Here is a 21919-nt window from a genome sequence, read left to right on the forward strand (position 1 = left end):
GTGGGGGAAGTGAGGGAGAGGAAAGGGCGAGTGAGGGAGAGGAAAGGGTGAGTGGGGAAGGGCCTCCCGTGCATGCGTGTTTAGGGCCGGCAGGGTTTTTTTATTCATTTTTTTCTTTGCCGAGAGTTCTTTTCGACACTCGGCGAACCTTTCTTTTTGCCGAGTGTTTTCTTTATGACACTCGGTAGACCTCTATTTGCCGAGTGTTTTTTGTTTGACACTTGTCAAACCCTCCTATTTGCCGAGTGTTTTTAGGGTAACACTCGGTAAATAATTTGTTCGCCGAGTGTCCGAGGAAATACACTCGGCAAACAAAAAAACACTAGGCAAATTTGAGGATTCCGGTAGTGTATGGCCACAATTCACAATTCTTCATGAATTCAATATACAACAGGCACGATGTTTTGGGATTTTATGTACAATAATTTTACTACGGAAGATGATTTTGATTTTTCCCTAAAATAATGGATCATTGAGAAACCTTGCTGCTCACTGAAGCTGAGAAATTTGTTAAAGGAAGAATCTAAGGATTTTAGCTTAATTACCTTGTGTTTCAGGTTTGGTCGCCGGTCAGAGGAGGCATCAAGAAGGGCACCCAGCAGGCATCCTGGAAGAGCTGCAACCTCATTAGTTCTTCTGGATCGACTTATGGGCACAAGAAGCATTTTTTACAGACTCGGAGCAGCAATAACACTGCATTAGATAATTTAAGAAGCTAAGATCACAATGGCAAAATTTTCAAAAAAAAACAAATGCTACCATTATAGATACCTATGTCTGATTAATCACTATACTACTTCCCCAAGTCTCCCCATGTCATGGATTAATCTAGAGTAGCTATAGATAGAACAATGTGAATCCTCTATGCCGCCCTCTATTTTTCAGGCAACAAGATTCTGCACATGAAAAATAGTAAATGATATAGATTTATGTCCCTGCTTTGAAGTTATGGTATATAACAAACCTGAATTCCATTATTTTCTATTTCCATTACATCAGAGCATATTGTTAGGAAAGTAATTAATAAAACAAAAAATAATGTTGTCATGAATATTTCTTTGTAGTGAACGGTTTTTGTATTAGTATTGTGCTTAGTGATGCTCCAGATCACTACATAGAGGTGGTGCACTCCTCTATGTGCCTTAATCACTACAGGAACTGCTGGCTTCCCTGAGTGCCAGTTGTACTCGGGGAAGGCCCAGTTGCACTCGGGGAAGCCTTCCCCGAGTGCAACATTCGGGGAAGAGCCTCCGGCTAATCCTCTCACGGGAAAGTCGCCTTCCCCGAGTGTCAAAAATCATGCACTCGGGGAAGGCTTTGCCGAGTGCCGTGTTGGCACTCGGGGAAGACTTGACGCCGTTGGCCGTCGGCCGTCGTTGTTTTTTTTTGATTTTCTTCCCCGAGTGCAACACTCGGGAAAGATTTTTAAATTTTTTTTTTAAATACTCTTCCCCGAGTGCCACAGCTCAGGCACTCGGGGAAGAAATTTGTTTTTTTTAAAAAAAAATCCCTCTTTCCCGAGTGCCACAGCACAGGCACTCGGGGAAGCCACCTCTAAAATTCTTTTTGTTTTTTGTTTTTTGCTTTTCCATGTAAACAACAAAGCATATATATATATCACAAACCACAAATCAACACCAATATGTCACAAACCACATTTATATATCACAAACGACCAAATTTGTCCGAAATCCACAATATATTACAAACCACACGTTCAAAAGTACACACTATTCCAAGTTCACAAGTTCAATACATAAAAACGACTCCGAAGGCGGCTCACGACGACTGTGAGGGGTGGGACGCCCCAGCGTGCGATCCCGGCGACGGTCCAGGTGGGGATGGCCCGACGTGCGATGCCGGCGACCCTTCGACATGGTTCGACGCCGCCCCCGATTGATGCTGCAAAAAAAGAGAGGAGATTGCACGTGAGTGACAAGATAAAAATGTAAGGAGTTTAAAGAAAAGTTGAAAATTTCGGCAGCACCTCCCCTGCACGGAGAGGTTTCCAAAACCTGCAAGAAAAACGTCGGCACGAAGGCCGACAACCACATTCCGGCACGAAGGCCGACACATCAACAAATCCGACACGAAGGCCATCACTAGGTTTGACACTAAGCATGAGCAAAGAAAGTAAAACATCCATACTCATACTCACCGGAGTAGACTCTCGACGATGTGGTGGTGGTGGTGGTGCAAGTAGTAGTAGTAGAACTAGTAGAGGCCTTAGAAACATGTCAATCATCATTTGATCATAAACTTGGAGCATAAAGGCATCATAGCAGAGAAGAGAGAAGATAATGTAGGGGCGACTGGTAGTGGTGCCAAGTTCCTCACAAGTTTTTGATCATCAGCTCATATTTCCATATAATGAATGGACTTAGACAATTTCATCATCGGCAAAAAACAGAGAGGAGAGGGGAGAGTTGGCAAAAAAAAAGCAGTAGAGAGAGTAGGAGAGTAGAGAGGTGCAGTAGAGAGAAGAGTAGTAGAGTAGAGAGAAGAGAGGTGCAGTAGAGTGTAGAGAGTATAGAGTAGTATAGTAGTACAGGCAACAAAAAGAGTGACATATGAGACAATTCAAAACAAAGTGTTATTGATGCAGTTCACATTCAGAAAATAGTCAGGTTAGCTATGTAGCCAAGTTATAATGGATGGCAGATAGTAATATTCTTGATGGCAGACTGGATAGCTCCAATTCTATATAAAAAGTAAAGCAACAGCTCCAATTCTATATAAAACACAGCTCATATGAACTATGTCTACTACTCCAAAGGTTAGCTAGAGTAGTAGTAGTAGAGTACAGTAGAGTAGTAGTAGGTAGTAGTAGTAGAGGTGGGATAGGACAGGAGCAGATAGGAATAGTACATAAAAACCCTCATCATTGGCATAAGGCAGGTGCTCAGTATATAAAAACTCTCATCATTGGCATAAGGCAGGTACTCAGTATGTTAAAAAACATCGTCACAGGCAACAGGCAGGTGCTCAGTATGTAAAAAACATCATCACAGGCAACTTTCCCAGTTAAGCAACCCCACAGCAGGCAACATTCCCAGTTAAGCAACCCCACAGTAGTAAGAGTAGTAAACTAGACAAAATGTGTCATTTCAGAATCAAGTGCCATTTCAGAATCACCAGTTAAGCTCAATTCAAAAAAATGTGCTCAATTCTTCGGTTAATGCGCTTAATTTGGAAAATGTGCTCAATTCAGATAAAATGATCAGAACAATTCAGGCCAGCAGCAGCAACCATCACTGCACAGTATGTAAAAAACATCATCACAGGCAGGTAAAAAACATCATTGCACATGCCTTATGCCTCAGGTCCAGAGTAGCATCAAAATAAAATATCATTGCAGATGCCTTATGCCTCATGTTCAGAGTAGCATCAAAATGAAACATCATTGCATATGCCTTATGCCTCAGGTTCAGAGTAGAGTAGTAGTAGTAGTAGTAGTATAGAGGAGGCGCACAGTTTAAAAAATGTGATCAATTCAAAATAGGAGTAGAGGAGAGTTGGAGAGAACAGGAGTGGAGAGAGTAGAGTAGTAGTAGTAGAGAGGAGTGTGGCATATAAACAGCAGTAAACCTGCCATATAAACAGCAATAATTATGCCTCATTATACAAAAACTGTCATCATTGGCAAAAGACATGAGCTCAGTTTTAAAAAACATCATCATTGGCATTAGGCAGAATATATGCAACATAGGTAACCAAGCAGATATCTAGTTGTAGTTTCGCCAAAACAAATTAGCAGATATCCAGTTCTTGTCTTAAAACAATATAAAGTGAGGTAACCAAGCATACTGCAAATAAGGTATGGGATGCAATAGTTATTATCCAAATGAAAATGACACAGTTATTTTCCTAGTTTTAGCTAGCACTTGCATTAGTATCAGCATAAACCTCTGACAGAACCAAGCAATAAGGCAGACGTAGTTTACATTAGTAGGATAACATGTCAGTTATTGATGCAGTTCACATTCAGAAAATAGTCAGGTTAGCTATGTAGCCAAGTCATAATGGATGGCAGACAGTAATATTCTTGATGGCAGACTGGATAGCTCCAATTCTATATAAAAAGTAAAGCAACAGCTCCAATTCTATATAAAACACAGCTCATGTGAACTATGTCTACTACTCCAAAGGTTAGTTAGAGTACAGTCCATGTTAAAACACAGCTCTAATTCTATATAAAGAGTAAAACAACATATGTTGGTCACACACTGAATTTTCTAAAATATATAATGATCCATTGATGAGCCTTTAATTTGCTTTCCCTTTAATTTACAGGAAGAAAAAACAACCCTTAGGGTGTATGGGTGGCGATCTAGCTTTTGTATCGATAGTTACTAGAGCGTGTATGGCTTTGTCTAGTTCTTTTTTAAAAACTCTGTATCATCTGAATGTGATGTCTTGAAAAGTTAATAAGAACTTCCTTTTATCGAAAAAAGGTTTTAGAATATAACTAATGCTAATCAGATATTGGTAGCTAGCCATTAACCTCTCTTACAAAATTTCGGGAACTTGTGTATTCCCTAATGTATTCCAATTAGTCATGTAAACTAGCAGAAAAATTCAGATATGCAGGTCGATCATTTTTCATTGAAACACAAGAGGGCATATCATTTATTTCTGCAGTCATAGAACATGAGAAATAAATCCAAACAAACAACAGACTGAAGAATTAGGAAATAGCTTATTACTAGTTCATCAGAAGCGCCGACTCATCTTCAGTATTGATACGTATCGTGAATGCATCATGGGCTCTGAATCAGAGAAAGAGGGAGAGGAGGGTGGGGGTGGTACCTTTGGAGGAGGAAGGAGAGTATAGCCGGTGGGTGGTGGCGGACCGGCTGCGGGACAAATCGTCGAGGAAGGAGAGAACGGCCGGCAGCCGGAGCGCGTAGACCGTCGATGAAGGAGAGAAGGCGCCGGTGGCGGGGATGACAGCCCGAGCACGCGAGCGGGCTGGGGCGCCGCCGGGGAGCTCGCCACAGCGCGCGCGGGCGTCGAGAGTTCGGTGATGAGGGATCGCCAGTGGTGGGGACGAAACCAGCGGAGCGCGAATGTCGGACGGGGCGGGCAGGGAAACCCTAGCAACACATATTCAGAAATTGAAATTTGCAATATAGTGTTTCACAAAATCTTTTTTAAGATAAAAATATGCTGTACTTAATTAGTTATTGTTTTCCATGGATAGAAATTTTAAATAGAGTTTCACATGAAGAAAAGAAATTTTCATAGTGCATCTCTACTGTATGTATTTTACAGCAACTTATTTCTAGAGCAGCTATGCAGAGAATACAGTCATGCTTGCCATCCAAAAGATCACAAGTTCCAATCACATGTTTATTATTATTAGATGACCATCCTTATTTTAAGAAAATATAAATGCTGCATAGGCCTACAGAACTTGGCCAGCTTTCAAGGAACATTTTACTCATTCATGTGAGACTACTTGTGAGACGTAGGAAGCAGCCCAAAATAAAGTTCAAATTCCATTACCATGTCAGGTGGATCAAAAAAATGCATGAAGTGATGCATACAGATAAAGATAGGAATCAGTACCTGATGAACTTGCAATGCCCAACGGGCCAAACAACAAGATGCATCGTTTAGTCCAGGTGGATCACAGGGGCTACTGCAAGAAACAAGAGGACTGTAAATGGAACAGTTGCTTGATCTATAACAACAGTAGTAACTATGACAATAAACAAAAGTAACATATAAATCTAACCTATGCCTTTGTTTAGAATAACCCAAGTAATCCCTGAACCTGCCATATTATGGAAAAAAAATCCAAAGTACCCTCTCTCTACACATATATATACTTCTACATTTGGTAAAATATAGAAAAAACAGTTAAGGTAAATTGATCTATCATTGTCTACTATATATAGGGAGGGTACCCTCTCTCTCGCTCTCTCTACTATTTCACTAGTGAAACCATTTCACTGTATAGAGAGAGGGTACGATCTATCATGATCTATCACTGTCTTAACCATTTCACTAGTGAAACCAGTAAACACCATGAGCATCCACGCCTCAAATGAAACACCTCATTATTACATTTTTTTTCAACATTGTACTGAAGAACAGCGACAGTACATTAACTATGCCACCATAAGCATCATATCTTAATGAATCCAACATGTAACTCATCACTGCATTCATGCTAAATGACAATGGCTGGCTGGCTAGCACGCAGTACTCCTAGATGACTTATAGCATCCATCCTACAAATGCTTTGCACTGACAGAGAAGGCAAAGAACAGCATCCACCCTACAAATCCTATAAAGTGCCTGGAATTTTGCAACGAACTGGAGAAGATCGTCAGCAGGGGTGAGGAAGATGAGAACCTGGCTGGAGTCGCACGTCAGATTTGGGGTGAGCCGTCTGGGGCCTGGCAGCTCTTGGGGCGGGCGGGCGTCGGCAGATCCTGACCGGGTGTTGGCGGGCGGGCGGCGCCTGGGGCCTGGCCGTCGGAGGGGCAGGGCGGGCGGCGTCGGAGGGGCCGGGCGGGCGGCGTCGGAGGGGCCGGGCGGGCGGCGTCGGAGGGGCCGGGCGGGCGGCGTCCGGGGCCTGGCCGCCGGAGGGGCAGGGCGGGCGGCGTCGGAGGGGCCAGGCGGGCGGCGTCTGGGGCCTGGCCGCCGGGGGGCAGGGGTGTGGAGACGGGCGAGTGGGAGCGCGAGCAGAGGCGGCGCGTGTGGGCGGCGTCTGGAGCGGGAGCGGGAGCAGAGGCGGCGCGTGCGGGTGGGTGATTGCTGGCGTGCGGCGTGCGGGGTGGAGGCGGGTGGGTGGCCGGTTAGGTTTAGATAAGGCCTGGTGGGCTTTTTTTTAGTCTTCCCCGAGTGCCAGGGAAGGCACTCGAGGAAGTATTTTTGTTTTTTCTGTTTTTTTGTCTCATTTTTTTGTGAGGCCTTCCCACATTATTTAAAACTCTATGTTCAAATTTGGGACAATTTTGACTTTTTTTTATTATATTTCATTAGTTTTTTTGTTTCGTTGAATTTTTTTGCATACTTCGAATTTGAACTGCAGGTGCATGAAATAATGGAATTTGGTGATTCAAAAAATTATATTAATGATATTTGGTGTATGTTGAGGCCTTATGCAGGAACTCGCATGAAATGTCGAGTATCTTGTTGACGTAATATGACGAACAACTTGCGGGAAAAGTGTTTTTAAATTATATAAAATCCGAATGAAGTCCAAAAATCACGAAACTTGTCTGGGCGTCGTGTTATCGCATATAGAGGCAATGATAAAAAATCAAGAAGGTTTCGAGGAAGTTGCGACGTCGGATGCCTAAAACCCAGACATCTCCGCATGCCTCTACAAGTGATCATATGCGGAGATGTCTGGGTTTTAGGCATCCGACGTCGCAACTTACTCGAAACCTTCTCGATTTTTTATCATAGCCTCTACATGCGATACCACGACGCCCAAACAAGTTTCGTGATTTTCGGACTTCGTTCGGATTTTATATAATTTAAAAACACTTTTCCCGCAAGTTGTTCGTCATGTTACGTCAACAAGATGCTCGACATTTCATGCGAGTTCCTGGATAAGGCCTCAACATACACCAAATATCATTAATATAATTTTTTGAATCACCAAATTCCATTATTTCATGCACCTGCAGTTCAAATTCGAAGTATGCAAAAAAATTCAACGAAACGAAAAAAACTAACGAAATATAACAAAAAAAATCAAAATTATCCCAAATTTGAACATGGAGTTTTAAATAATGTGGGAAGGCCTCACAAAAAAAATGAGGCAAAAAAAACAAAAACAAAAAAATTTCTTCCCCGAGTGCCAGGGAAGGCACTCGGGGAAGGTTTTTTTTTAAGTTTTAACGGCGTTGGCGGGTTGAACCGTCAAGTAGCATGTTTCTTTGCCGAGTGCCGATCTTCCCCGAGTGTTGCACTCGGGGAAGAGGGCCTTTCCCGAGTGCTGCTCTTTACCGAGTGCCAGGATCTCTACGGCACTCGGGAAAGCCTCTCTTCCCCGAGTGCAATTCTTCCCCGAGTGTCCGATTTTTGACACTCGGGGAAGCCAGAGACACTCGGGAAATTTTATCTCTCCCGTAGTGAATGCAGCAGCAGCAGCATGCACCCCAGGACTGCTGTGCACGTGCAGCTCGTCCAAGCTCTGTATACTACCCTAGAACATAATCAGGAGATCAGGACCGATTCAAGCCAATTCACAACACCGATGCGAGGGGAACCAAGGCCTCATTGGTAAGACAGTTTGTCTCATGTATTTGTTGTCGTCGTCCATGCCCAGACGCCCAAGTGGAGCTTTCTAGCACATGTACTCTGATTCCTGGACACGGTAAACAGCAGCAATTTAGCCATTTTTGTTCAGATTGGCTACTTGAAAGAAAAAAAAATCTAAATAAGCATAGGTAGGCTGGCTTATACGTCCTTGCTGGCTTGCTGGTTCCCGCTCGCGTAGGGACGGGGTCACGGAGTCGCTGACGGTGGCAGATGTAGACAACGGCGGATGTAGATGGGATCATGGGAGAGGAGTGCAAGCGTGATGGAACAACGACTCGTCGATCGTCGGCGCAGAGAGAGCCGAGCTAACAGAGAGGGCGCCCGGTGGTCGGCCTCCGCGTCTCGGCGCCCTTGCTCATGTCGCAGCCGCCGGTGGCCTGAGACGGCGGATCTGCACCCCAGCTTCAGAGGCAACATTCGGAGCCGACGGATCTGTGCCGCAGCAAGGCCTCCGCAGAGAAGAGAGGGCCGGGCGGTGTTGGCACCTGACCTTGGCTCCTCCGAGTCTCCGACTTCGTCCCTGGCTCCCTTCCCCTAACCGTTGCCCAATCGGCATCACCGAAGCAAGCGGGGGCGCCATCCATCTGCTGTTCCTGTGGATTGTTCGGGATTCAGATGCGTTCCTCCTCTCCTGCAATCGGTGGGAGAAGAAGTGCGTGCGTTCGGTCTGGGCGGGCGGTCTTGACAAGGTGAGCCGGCCGGCCGATTGATCGGAGTTCGTCTGGGCGGGCCATTGGCGCCACCGTCGAGGGACTTGTATTACTCTAACTGAAACTACTACTTTTTTAGACGAAACTACTACTTTTTTTTTCTAAAAATGCTCTCTACTTGTTTAAGGTCTATATATAGGCATTTGGAATTGGTTTATTTATGTCCTTTTGCTTTATTGCTCGTTGTCACGTTTGTTATTATTTAAAACAAGTAAGATCTAAACAATTTTAAATATAGCATCAACATATATATAACATTTTTAGAAGAAAACATGAACTAGTTTCCTATTTTTATAATTTAAAATAAATTAATTATGAACTTCTAGAGATTGAACCAGATTTTTATTAATATTAGAAAATAGAAAATCGCTTTTGAAACAGGTCGAGGACCAAATTTGTCCGATTTTGACAGTCGGAGGGTGTCAGTTACCCGGTTTCATAGTTGAAGGTTGAAAATCGAACTTCAATGCGAGTTGGAGGTTGAAAAATGTACTTTACCTTTAAAAATATTTGAATTGGAATAATTTTTAATATATATGTGGGAGTTAACCAAATTTTGGATCATTTTACAAAGCTTAAAGATCGTTATGAGCTAAGCAGGGGGCTGAATTATGAACGGTGCCAAACATTCATAATGATTATTATCTAGGGCATGTAGCCATGTAGGCTAACACAACTATGAAAATTTATTCAGGACATGAGACCAAGAGCCCAACCACTAAAGTCTCGATGACGCTCCACTGATGCTTCTACGTAGTCTGAACAATTAATGTTGACTAATTATAATAGATAACGAGAACTTCTACTAGCAAATAAGAACCAAAATGAGTCCATTATGATTCAAACAATATTAAGCTAGGTACCATTAGATAGAGCATGTTTTTACAAAAAAATATTCTAAAACTAGTTTCATAATTTTCCAAGCTAAAATAATTTTTCTAAGATTAAACCGGATTTTTGAATTTTTAATTGCAACATTTTTCCATGTAAAAAAATTTAAATAAATTTTGAAAATTCGTTTTTATGGTTTTTTGGTTATTTTTTATAAAATATTTTGTTGTTTGATTTACCTCTTGAACTTTCACTTAGTTCAATTTACCCGCTCTAACATGACGTCACGTCACTAAAACATTCTTCAAAACCACTGAGGTGCTTTAAAAGTTAAGGGGTTAAAAGAATACTTTTTTGTAGATGAGGAGAGTTTAAGGGGGATTAAATGGACTATTTCCTTTATTTTTAGGTCTTGGGGCCCTTTCAACCGCGATGTGGCCCAGCATTCCAGCAACGTAACGCCCGAGCCATCAGGACGTGATGGGCCGCTCACCGAAGATAGGCCGCATGCCACATAACCTGGGCTGCCGCGCGACCTAGAGCTCAAGCCTAGAAGCACTCCACTCCTCTTCCGCCCCCGACCAAAACCCCCCGTCGTCGCGTCCCCAATTCAGCTCATTCTCAGCACGCCAGGCACGGCCGAGCGAGCCCAAACCCAAACCCAAACCCACGCCGAGACCGATGCAGGTGGGTGAGGTGTCCAGCGGCGGCAGTAGCCACCGCGGCGCCGGAGCGTCCGGCACCGTCTCTGAAGACCGCCGCGTCACCGTCTTCTCCGCCAACGGCCGCCTCTACCAAGTCGGTGAGTGCGCTGTGCGCGCGCACGGAAAACCCCGAAACCCGAAGGTCCGCGCCGCCCGCCGGCTGCGGTATCTGATGGTCCTTCACTCCTCTTCCGCGTCTCCTTCGCAGAGTACGCTTGGAACGCCACGAGGCTAGCGGGCGTCACCTCCGTCGGCGTGCGCGGGGCCGACTCTGTCTGCGTCGTCGGCCAGCGGAGGGCGAGCGAGCCCAAGGTGAGTGCCCCTGGCCCCGTGCGCCCGCGGCGGCGATCGGTCCAAGTTTTGTCTCTCGCGTTTGCTCGATTAATCGGTCATGATGCTCTTCTGCTTGCTTGTTTCTAGGACAAGTTGCTGGACATGACCAGCGTTTCGCGCCTGTTCCCGATCACCGAGCGGCTGGGGTTGCTTGCCACGGGGATCGTAGGTGACCTCACCAGCGCTTGCTTCTCTTGTCATTTCTGCCCGAACTCTTAGCAGAACGTATGCGCTGTACGCTGTCTGATTCATTCTCCAATTGATTTAATGCTAATGCATGCGGTCCAACTTGTTACGGTTTTGGGGGTGCTGTCGCTCGGGAGTTACGGGTTAATGGCGTAATACACCATGCGCCGTAGCGTAGCGTTGATTTATTTATTGCGCGTCATGAGGGCGTTTGAAAATTGAAACTGTATGGTGTATCTTCAAAATCCACCTAGGAACTTTTTTAATTGAGCTCTGTAGACTTGCATTTGGTTGGTTGACACTTGACACACCAACATACTGTAATCATATTCGATTTGATAATCTGAAACCTCTGGTTATATACTGCAAAGGTTCAATTCGACTGTCATCTTTAGCGCACACATATAATGCATTAATGCATCAATTCGTCGAAGTTGGTCTAAATTCTAATGATCTGTTTGGTTTTACTGACGCTTTATGTTCATGAGCATGAATGCGTGATTGCTCGCTTGACAATGCTTGCAGCAAGGTGGCTCTGCCAATTTATTACTTCTGTTTCTAATCACCATTGCATCAGACCATTGGTTTGGTACCTTGTTGAGCATCAGACCATTGGTTTGGTACCTGGTTGAACATCAGACTATTGGTTTGGTACCTTGTTGAACATCAGACCATTGCCATTAAATTTAACATCTGAAATGATTTAGAATTTACTGTTGAAATTTGAACTAACTCGAATCACCATTGACCAGTACCGCGCAGAGCACCAAAGATGGAAACATCAAAACATGACACAATAGTAATGTTTATTTGTATGCTTGTTTTAGAATGCTGATAATCATAGCTGTTTCTTCAATCATCATTACAGGTGAGGGAAGAGCATTGGCTCATGAGGCAAGGAATCAAACTGCAGAATTTCGTTTCAAATGGGGATATGAAATGCCTCCTGATGTTTTGGCACAATGGTAAATATTGACCTCAAGGAAATAGATAGTAGATCAGGACTTCACACTGGCAGTGCCTATAATTGCTTGCTAACATGAAAATAATTCTATCTGCATCATTAGTTAAATCTCACTCATGTTCAGTCTTCAGTCTCGTGTTGGATGTATGAGAGGACACTGAGATATCCTCTCGAAAGTATTTATCCTGATTTATGCATATGTTTTGTCTATCTGTTGATCCTGCACATTAAGTTGAAGGAAAGAAATTAAGTGGGCCCTGTGAATTTCAAACACCGTACAGTGCAGGGAGTCAGGGGTCGTCACAAACCAAAACTATGTTTATATTTACTATGCATAATGTTTTCTTTCATTAATGATAATTTATATATAAACACGATTTTTTTCAATAGCCTGGCATACTTCTGTATTTAAACAGGGATCTTCTGCATGTAACCAACTGCATATGCTTGTTTCTTCACAGGATTGCAGACAGAGCACAGATCTGGACCCAGTATGGTTCCAAGAGACCTTCTGGAGTTGGTTAGTGCAATGAGATTTACATATTTGAGGGTGGTGTTCCTTCCCCACAATAAAATGGGAGTGGTGGAACCTGCAGCCATGTTTTACTATTTTCTGTTATATATCTTAATGCTTAGAGCCTTAGACCGCCCTTGTACTCTCCCATGCAGTTGCTATGATTTTGGGCATTGATGATGAGAAAGAAACTCCACAGCTCTTTACATGTGATCCTGCTGGGTATTTCTTCGGTCACAAGGTATTTATTATTCAAGGAAATTTGAGCTACTCATTGACTTCCTTGGTTCATCAAACTCATAAAGTCATAATGCAAGCTAACCGTTTCTCTTTTGGATGATTTTCACGTCTGCAGATAAGACAGTGTTTATTTATAAATTCTGTAAAAACTTTTTTGGTTTATAACCTCGATAAACATTCTCGATGGATAAACTTATATCATCCCATTTTACATGCATCAATTTGGAATACATTCTGTATCAGAAAGACATGACTTTTCCCATGCATTCTTTTCAGGCAGCAAGTGCTGGCCAAAGAGATAGGGAGGCAGACAACTTTCTTGAGAAGAAAATGAAGAACAATCCCTCACTATCGTTTCAGGAAACCATTGAAGTACGTGTGTTTTTATTTATTACGAGCAAACTCGATGAAGGTATGCAACACCTCCTGTGGATGAATAGAGACAGGAATCATGTGATTTACTGTGCATGACCATCTTCCTGGTGTCTTTTTAAATTAGCTTGAGCAAACCTTTTTATTTGAGATGTTTTTTTTACATGTTTTTGATATCATATTGATTCCTGTCAACGCATAATACAGGAGGGTGTTAGCTATTCCATAGTCTGTGCTTGTGAAGTTGTGAGTTATGACGACAGCATGCATTTTATACAGCATGGTTCTTACAATTGCAGTAATAAATATTCTTTAAGACAAGTAGTAGTGAGATCTATAACAATAACACTGTAGGGTATCTCTGGTGAACATTATTATAAAAAATCAGGAGGTCCATTTTGTTGGTTATCTACACATGCTATTAAAAAAATCAAATAAATACCAAGTAATCTAAAAACACTTGCTGAACCTTTGGGTGTTTTTTTTGTTATAGATCGCTTTCCGGAATCATGTAGTAAGTTCAATAAACTGTACCTGGAGACTTTATTATTATATTGTAATAAACTACTGAATGCCACTTTGTTATTTTTTTTCTTCTAACACTTGCTTCAGAAAGCTTGTTTACAGTTTAATGGATTGTGACTTGGAACCTAGTTTGCATATTAATTTGTGAAAGCATGTTGGACTCGATAGTGTTAATGCATCTTTCTGTGAGCTGATTTGGCCTTTATTCTCATAGCACAGTGATCAGTTTCCTGACTTGGTGGTTCAGTCCAATTTTGATTTATTCTTCTCCTCTCATTTCCAGACGGCAATATCAGCATTGCAGTTCGCCCTGAAGGAGGACCTCAAAGCCACAGAAATCGAGGTACTTAATCATTTTTAACTTCTGTTGATATGCTGTCATATTCGTCCATCATCATGCTCTGAACAATGCAAGCACATATAACAAGTAACCACTGTTCCAGGTTGGGGCAGTCAGGACGGATGATCCAACTTTCAGAGTGCTGACAGAAGCTGAAATCGATGAGCACCTGAAAGCCAACAACCCAGGCAAAGCAGAGCTAAAGGCCACACAGTTTCTCAGCTACTAGTCTTCTGAATCTTCAACAGCTTATGAAATCTTAACCGGGAGCCGATTACTGTACATCAGAGCCGTATATGTCTGTCTAGACCGAAATGTTCTACAGCTTATGAAACGCTTAAAGAGTAAAGAGTGTCTAGACCGAAATGTTCCCCAGTTTATTCTGATATAAACTGACATGGAGAACTCGAATGTCTGTCTACGAAGACACTGCTCCCTGCTCCTGCTGTGTCACCTGCGCCAGAGATAATTTCCCGACGAAGTTGGTCCAGAGGCTGCCGAGGAAGATGTCCCCGTTGAACTCCGTCACCGATGTGACGGAGTTGATCACCTTCCCTTCGGAGTCGTCAAGCACGCGGACGACGTTGCCATCGTCCGACACCTGAGCCACCATGGCACCCTTGATCGTTGCCTTGCTCCACTTGAGGAGCACGGGCAACGAGGCCACCACTCTCTTCGTGAAGGTCCAGCGCGTGATGAAGTCCAGCCATGGCGAACTCAGCTGCATTTTGGACACCAGAAACTCAAAACTGTCAGGTGATGCTGTTAGCAAGTTTGGTATGGATGATGCGAGGAGGCGGGAGCCAGTGGCTGGAAGGCTGACGTGGAGGGCAATCCAGAAATGACCGTCTGACCCGAGACGAATGTTATCTGGAGCTCCCGGAAGGTCGACGAACGTCTCTGCCTTGCCGGCTTTCTCCCCTTTCAGCCACACTCTCATGCAACTGAACCTGCATGTTTTTTTTTTCTCCACAGCTGGTTGGTTCTCCATATGATACGCATACTGTATGGTCCGAGTGAAGGTTCAGTTACCTCCACGTTTCGCAGACGACCACAAAGGTCTCGTCCCTCGGCAGGGCGACGCCGTTGGCGCAACTGAGGCGGTCGAGCACGACGGACGTCTCACCGTTGCGCCGGTCGTACCGGAGGAGGCGGCCGGTGGCGTGGGACTCTAAGAAGTCGTAGAACCACCTGTCGAAGTCGAACCTGGTGCTGGCGTCGCTGAAGTAGACCGTGCCGTCGGAGGCCTCGATCGCCGCGTCCGCGAATCTGGCGGCGGAATGGAAGGGCCGGCACATTCACTCGCATGGTGAGAAAAATCAGTTACGGAGCTGCACTGCACGGTGTGATTTGGTCCGGATTTCGGAATTTGGGTAGGGATGCGAACCTGATGGTTGAGCCCTCGACCTCCGAAGCAAGAAGGGTCACTCCTTCCTCCCCGACTCTCAAAAGTCCCTGCTCAATCAATACTGTCATTTTTTTAATCGGTGCCCCGCACATGCTTCGTGCTGCTGTAGTGCTCTGTTCATCGTACTGTACAACCAACCACGCTAGCAAAGTACTCCGATCAGTGAAGGTACCCTACCTTGTCGGCGTCGCAGACGAGCATTGTGCCGTCGGCGGACGGCGCGACCCCGAGCAGCCCCGTGCCGCCGACGAAGCGCCACCGCTCCCAGGAGCCGTTGTTTGGGTGCATCCGCTGCAGCCACCCGTCCCTGGTGGCCGTGTACAGCGTCCCGCCCGCCGCCGCGTCCACGTACACGTCTTCCGGCGCGTCCAGCGCCCCTTCCCCCAGCTTCTCCAGCCTCTGCACGACGCGCATCGGCGTCACGCACGCTCACGAAACGGCAACAACAAATTGACGAGCAGCAAGGATTTTTCTGGACGATTCGTTAACCTGGAGGAGGTTGTTGGGAGGCGGAGTGGGCGGTCGCGGAGTCGACGGCACCGGCTGCACGGGGCAGTTGAGGGCGACGTGAGCCGCGAGGGATGCCACCGCGGCCAGCACGGCGGCCGCGAGGAGGCCAGGCGCCATGGTCACCACGACACCACCTCCCCACCAATAGACGAGTTATTAGTTCCAAAGAAGAAGTAGCTGGCACCTGGGAGTTGATACCCCTCGAAGCCTGGAGAGTAATGGAGTAGGGTATGATCAGGGCTGTTTGAGCTTTTTACTATCTTGGCCCTCGTACGAGCGATGAGTTTTGAGAGAGTGCACGCTGACGTGTGGCGGTTTCAGCCAGAAGTCAAAAAACGAGACTATCATGGCACATCAGGGTTGACATATCAGTTTAAAATTATTAAAAAATATATCTCAGATTGCCATGGATTCGCAAGCAATAAAGAGTGGTCCAAGACAGAAGACACTTCAACAGCAGCCAATTGTTGTCAAAGAAAAAGGCAGCCAAGAGTGGTAATATATAAATTATCGCTCAAAAAGATATAATAGAGTACACAGACTAAAAGTATAACAACATCAACAACACATGACATAAGAGAGCTGAGGACAACCACCAAACACAAGGAGGAAACAAAAACCCATAGCGAAAGCATGTCGTTGTTCACCAACAAACACCACCGCGTAGTGGAGGTACTCCGACGACCTCCATTCCAAAGACGACCGATAAGCTTCGAGTCAAGTTTAGCATACGACAGTCATGCTTACATTGTTTTTGAAGCATATTTTGAAATCAATCGACGCCCGCCAACATCATTGAAGAAAAGAAGCCTCAAAGGAGGAAGGGCTGGCAAAAGGAGAATGAAGAGATCGAAGAGAGAGGTTGATGGTCTTGCTAACCCGAAATTTGATACGACAACGGAATCGAGGATCATGGATAAAGCAAGGGCACTGAGAGCGACTATTAGTCGGTTTGAATTTGGGCAAACCTAGTGGGGAGGGCTGGATCACCAAAAGTGGGCTTAAACTGTGCGCAGAGATGAATGAATGACCTTGAGGTTGTGGTAAGCCCGAACCCTTGTGGTTCGCCTGAGACCTTAAAGCAGGAGCGTGAACAACTGTCGCCACTAGTGGATCTGGACACGACCATGGCACCTTGCTGCTTGAGCCCTTAGTAGCTCGCACGAACAGCAAGGGGCAATGCCATTTGGAGCCCAGATCAAAATTACAGTCGCAACAACAATTGTGAACGTGTCACAACCACCTCAACTCATGGAAATGCGCCATTAATGTCCCCGTTCGGATGTAATGGTTTTGGAGGAATTTGGATGGTTTTGATGAATTCTGGAGGAATTTATGAGAGAAAAACACTGTTCTGGATGAAAAAAAAGAAACGGATCAAGCCGGATTTAAGGACACGCGAACGGGGCCAATGAGGTGAGGTGGAAGGACACGTTCAGCATGGCGCAGCGCTCGAAGCTCATGACGGCGTGTCCGAACGCCACCGTGTTGAGTGTCCGATCGTCTTTACGCGACTGATGTTGGCCACAAACAACCATGCCACAACGCCATCGACACTCCTGTGCCAGCGTGACCATGACCATCGCCAAGCGCAGTGCGGAGCTAGTCGCTCGCGACAGCGCGCACGAACGCCATTATCGTCTCTCATGCCGCCGAAGCTGGCCAGAAACCCTACGCCACGCGGTCGCGTTCATGACCACAGCTGTTGTCGCTGCCACGGTTGGCAACAACTTGAGTACGCGGGGAGCCTTGTTGCGACGCAGTGACGCAGGGCAACAACACCTCTCCATAGATCCGTCCTTCACGCTCATGAATCTACCCAAAGCATGGACAAAGCGAGAGATTGGGGATTTAGGGAAAAGAGAGAAACAGTGGAGAAATGAGTATGCAGAGGAGAGATTTTTTTAGCACCACCCACTGGCCTCCTCCACCATAATCACGGTTATCGAGGAGCCACAACGGCAGCGTTTGAGTTGGTCGGAGGGGGCAGAAGTTTTCTTTTATATATATATAAAAGGATATAAAATCTAACCTTTATACCCACTTGAGATATATGCCGCCAAAAGTTACATGAGCTCCTAGGCTCAAAACCTCAAGACTAAGGCGCATAAAACAATAAAAAAAGATTATAAGTACTAAAAAGACTAAGCTTCAGAACTTATTCTACGCCCTTGCTTCAATCTGTCTTGGTCTTGCATAGGAGCAACTATCTACCTCTTACATCTTGAAGCGACTACATATCTAGTGAAAATAGCACACATCTTGCTCCAAAACTCAGACTCTCAACGAGGGAAAGCTACGGCAAGCACCTCAATTTTTTCATCTGAGATGTCCTCTCCATCCGGCGTCCAAGAACACTCGGACCTCCTACCCGTCTCGCAGGTAGGGACATGGAAGAAGACGAGTGCCGCCGCCGGATACGGGACACCCATGTTCCAGCGAACCACAACCAAGCAGAACACTAGTACCTCTGTCCCAACAGGACGCCTCCAAGAAGGTATGCAACATTCCACGATGTTGTCATCACATGACCTAGTGAATCGTTGCTAGGTTTTCACCCACAGAGAGCGTAGCGGGCTGGTGAAAAAGATGCAGAGCGACAGGGAACCTGACGACACCTCTAGCAAGGGAGTGGCGCCCGTAGGCATCACCGTCTTCCGTTGCCGTGATGTGCCGCGGCCTTCTCAGCCCAGCAGGGGAGTCCAGATCTAGGAGCCCAAGCCAGGGAGAAGTTGCCCTGCATCCGAGCCTGCAGAGAGCCAGCACTGCGCTGCTGCACACGCAATTGTCGTGCCTTCGCGCTGCCGCACAAGCAACAGCTGTTGCGCTCATGCTGAGGATGAGCACGCACGACCAGGCCAGGTCCACGGGGTTCCTGACCTCGCGGGAGCCGGATCCCTACAGAGCTTGAGCACCGTTGGCATCACTGCCGCAACGCGTCCGCCTCCTCACGGCGGGCCACCGCGAAGCCCATGAAGGTGGTAGCCACGCGAAGGCTCTAGGTGAGGCCCTTGCTGCATCGGAGGGGACGGGGTCCGGCGGCACCCCCCCTATCGGCGGCGGACGGCAGTGGAGAGCTGTCGCTCATGTTGCCGCTGCTCAGCAGCCCACGCAGCAGACGCACTGCCTCCGCACCGCCGCCTTGAGTTTGCAATGGCACTGCCAAAACAAACCCAAGGCACCGAGCGCTCGTAGATCGTGCCTGAGGGACACCAGATCTGACCATCATATCCATCGCCGGGGAGGACCCTAGCCACGGAGCTCGCGACCACCGAGCACCAATCCCCCACATGGTAGGGAGTGGAGAAGAGGTCCCGCCGCCGCCCTCCTTGCGACCACTGCTCTGGTGGGGCAGAAGTTTGCCCGCTAGTCGACCTCGAGTCGTTTTGCGAGGGAAACAACGCGAGCGTCGGGTCTCCATTGCCTGGAATGCATAAAATCTTTCTACCTATATGTTGATATAATCACTTCAAAATTTGGAACTGGAAAATTTGAGAGTAAAAAGGTCCCTACAGTACGATGTCTATCGATTGTAAATGGATATCAAATAGGGACTTACTATGCTGGCAGATAGAGAACCGTTTATTGGCAATAATAGAGAGTAAAGATTATCTAGACCGAAATGTTCCCCGGTTTATTCCGGGATAAACTGACATGGAGAACTCGAATGTCTGTCTACGAAGACACTGCTCCCTGCTCCTGCTGTGTCACCTGAGCCAGAGATAATTTGCCGACGAAGTTGGTCGTGAGGCTGCCGAGAAAGATGTCCCCGTTGAACTCCGTCACCGATGTGACGGAGTTGATCACCTTCCCTTCGGAGTCGTCAAGCACGCGGACGATGTTGCCATCCTCCGACACCTGAGCCACCATGGCACCCTTGGTCGTTGCCTTGCTCCACTTAAGGAGCACGGGGAACGAGGCCACCACTCTCTTCGTGAAGGTCCAGCGCGTGATGAAGTCCAGCCATGGCGACCTCAGCTGCATTTTGGACACCGAAATGCAAAACTGTCATCAGGCGATGCTGTTAGTAAGACGGTATGGATGATGCGGGGAGGCAGGAGCCAGTGGCTGGAAGGCTGACATGGAGGGCAATCCAGTAGTGACCGTCTGACCCGAGACGAATGTTATCTGGAGCCCCCGGTAGGTTGTCCACGAACGTCCCTGCCTTGCCGGCCTTCTCCCCTTTCAGCCACACTTTCATGCACCTGAACCTGCATATTTTTTTGTTCACAGCTGGTTGGTTGTCCATATGATACGCGTACGGTATGATCCGAGTGAAGGTTCAGTTACCCTCTCGTCTCGCAGACGACCACGAAGGTCTCGTCCCTCGGCAGGGCGACGCCGTTGGCGAAACTGAGGCGGTCGAGCACGACGGACGTCTCGCCGTTGCGCGGGTCGTACCGGAGGAGGCGGCCGGTGGCGCGGGACTCCAAGAAGTCGTAGAACCACCTGTCGAAGCCGAACCTGGTGCTGGCATCGCTGAAGTAGACCGTGCCGTCGGAGGCCTCGATCGCCGCGTCAGCGAACCTGGTGTTGGCCGGCGGGCGGCGCGGGCGCGAGAGAACGGTCACGCGCAAGGCGAGGGGAAACAAAATCAGGGGGTGGCTTAACAGTTACGGAGTGGCACCGCATGATCCGGAATTCGGGAACTGATGCGAACCTGATCGGGGAGCCCTCGACCTCCGACGCAAGAAGGGTCACTCCTTCCTCCCCGACTCTCAAAAGCCCCTGCTCAATCAATTACATATACAAATTACTAATTACATGTACAGTAATAAACAAATATAGGCATTATTTAATCGGTGTTCCGTACATGTTTCAGCTGTAGTGCTGTTCATCATGACAAGTGTTCATACTAGAACCAACAACGCTAGCAAGTTCTCCGATCGGTGCAGGTAGCCTACCTTGTCGGCGTCGCAGACGAGCATGGTGCCGTCGGCGGACGGCGCGACCCCGAGCAGCCCCGTGCCGCCGACGAAGCGCCACCGCTCCCAGGAGCCGTTGTTTGGGTGCATCCGCTGCAGCCACCCGTCCCTGGTGGCCGTGTACAGCGCCCCGCCCGCCGCCGCGTCCACGTACACGTCCTCCGGCGCGTCCAGCGCCCCTTGCCCAAGCTTCTCCAACCTCTGCACGGCGCGCGTCAGCATCACGCACGCGCACGAAACGGCAACAACAATTGACGAGCAGCAAGGATTTTCCCGGACGACTCGTTAACCTGGAGGAGGTTGTTGGGCGGCGGAGTGGGCGGCCGCGGAGTCGACGGCACCGGCTGCACGGGGCAGTTGAGCGCGACGTGGGCCGCAAACGACGCCACCGCTGCCAGCACGGCGGCGGCGGCGCCGAGGAGGCCAGGCGCCATGGTCAGTTGGCCGCCACGACACCACCTAACCAATGGACGAGTTATTAGTTCCAAAGAAGCAGCTGGCAGTTGATATCACGGCTGTTTGATCTTTTTACTATCTTGGCCCTCGTACGAGCGCTGAGTTTTCAGATATTCTTTTTTTATTTTTGGAACAGAGTTTTCAGAGATTCAATCAGTGCACGCTGACGTGTGGCGGCGCCAGAAGGCAAAAAACGAAACTACGTATATCACTATATCAGTTTCCAGTTATATGAAAAAAAAAATATCTCAATTTGCCCGGGATTCGCAAGCAATAAAGAGCACTGGTCCAGGACACAAGACAATTCAACAGCAGACAAGCGCCCTGTTCGCTTGAGCTTGTTTGGCTGATAAGTCATGGCTGAAAGTTAGCTGATTTGGTATGAGAAAAAAATATTGTTCATTGACTGAAAAAGTACAGCTTATAAGCCAAACAAGCTCAAGCAAACAGGTGAAGAGCTGCGTAAGGGCCCGGGGTCTCAGGGATGTGGCCCAGCACTCCTGCAGTGCACAGCGGTGAGAACGGCCTGCACGAGCATTACGTGCTGTAATTTGTAAAGTGCTGGTCGAACTTCCTCAGCTTGAGATTGTGATGCAGTAACTGCTAGGAAAGTGA

General features: G+C 46.9%; 3 protein-coding genes and 1 long non-coding RNA gene across 5 annotated transcripts; 1 reads left to right on the top strand and 3 right to left on the bottom strand.

Moving 5' to 3' along the window:
• Positions 1-1643: 1643 nt before the first annotated feature.
• Positions 1644-2207, bottom strand: LOC136547204 (uncharacterized). The gene is made up of 2 exons (XR_010781506.1): positions 2159-2207; positions 1644-1902 (listed from the first exon to the last, which is right to left on the bottom strand). It is a non-coding gene; the product is annotated as an uncharacterized lncRNA (long non-coding RNA).
• Positions 2208-10455: 8248 nt separating this feature from the next.
• Positions 10456-14371, top strand: LOC136547206 (proteasome subunit alpha type-6-like). 2 transcript variants are annotated; one of them, XM_066539175.1, is made up of 9 exons: positions 10456-10629; positions 10740-10843; positions 10952-11033; positions 11919-12015; positions 12476-12534; positions 12684-12769; positions 13045-13180; positions 13949-14008; positions 14109-14371. In XM_066539175.1, the coding sequence occupies exons 1-9, from the start codon at positions 10509-10511 to the stop codon at positions 14129-14131; spliced, it is 768 nt and encodes a 255-aa protein (XP_066395272.1). In that variant the 5' UTR covers positions 10456-10508; the 3' UTR covers positions 14132-14371. The 2 variants fall into 2 exon arrangements, with proteins under 2 accessions (XP_066395272.1, XP_066395271.1); XM_066539174.1 differs by having other exon boundaries at positions 13045-13140.
• On the bottom strand, positions 14010-16179 carry LOC136547205 (protein STRICTOSIDINE SYNTHASE-LIKE 4-like). The gene is made up of 6 exons (XM_066539173.1): positions 15903-16179; positions 15591-15812; positions 15393-15460; positions 15038-15274; positions 14829-14955; positions 14010-14726 (listed from the first exon to the last, which is right to left on the bottom strand). The coding sequence occupies exons 1-6, from the start codon at positions 16038-16040 to the stop codon at positions 14424-14426; spliced, it is 1095 nt and encodes a 364-aa protein (XP_066395270.1). The 5' UTR covers positions 16041-16179; the 3' UTR covers positions 14010-14423.
• Positions 16180-19453: 3274 nt separating this feature from the next.
• LOC136547207 (protein STRICTOSIDINE SYNTHASE-LIKE 4-like) lies at positions 19454-21347 on the bottom strand. The gene is made up of 6 exons (XM_066539176.1): positions 21139-21347; positions 20828-21049; positions 20584-20651; positions 20214-20450; positions 20005-20134; positions 19454-19901 (listed from the first exon to the last, which is right to left on the bottom strand). Exons 1-6 carry the CDS (start codon positions 21280-21282, stop codon positions 19599-19601), a joined length of 1104 nt encoding a protein of 367 aa, XP_066395273.1. The 5' UTR covers positions 21283-21347; the 3' UTR covers positions 19454-19598.
• Between the last annotated feature and the right edge of the window lie 572 nt (positions 21348-21919).

This window comes from Miscanthus floridulus, chromosome 3 (assembly GCF_019320115.1).
Source record: "Miscanthus floridulus cultivar M001 chromosome 3, ASM1932011v1, whole genome shotgun sequence".
NCBI classification, from domain to species: Eukaryota; Viridiplantae; Streptophyta; class Magnoliopsida; order Poales; family Poaceae; genus Miscanthus; species Miscanthus floridulus.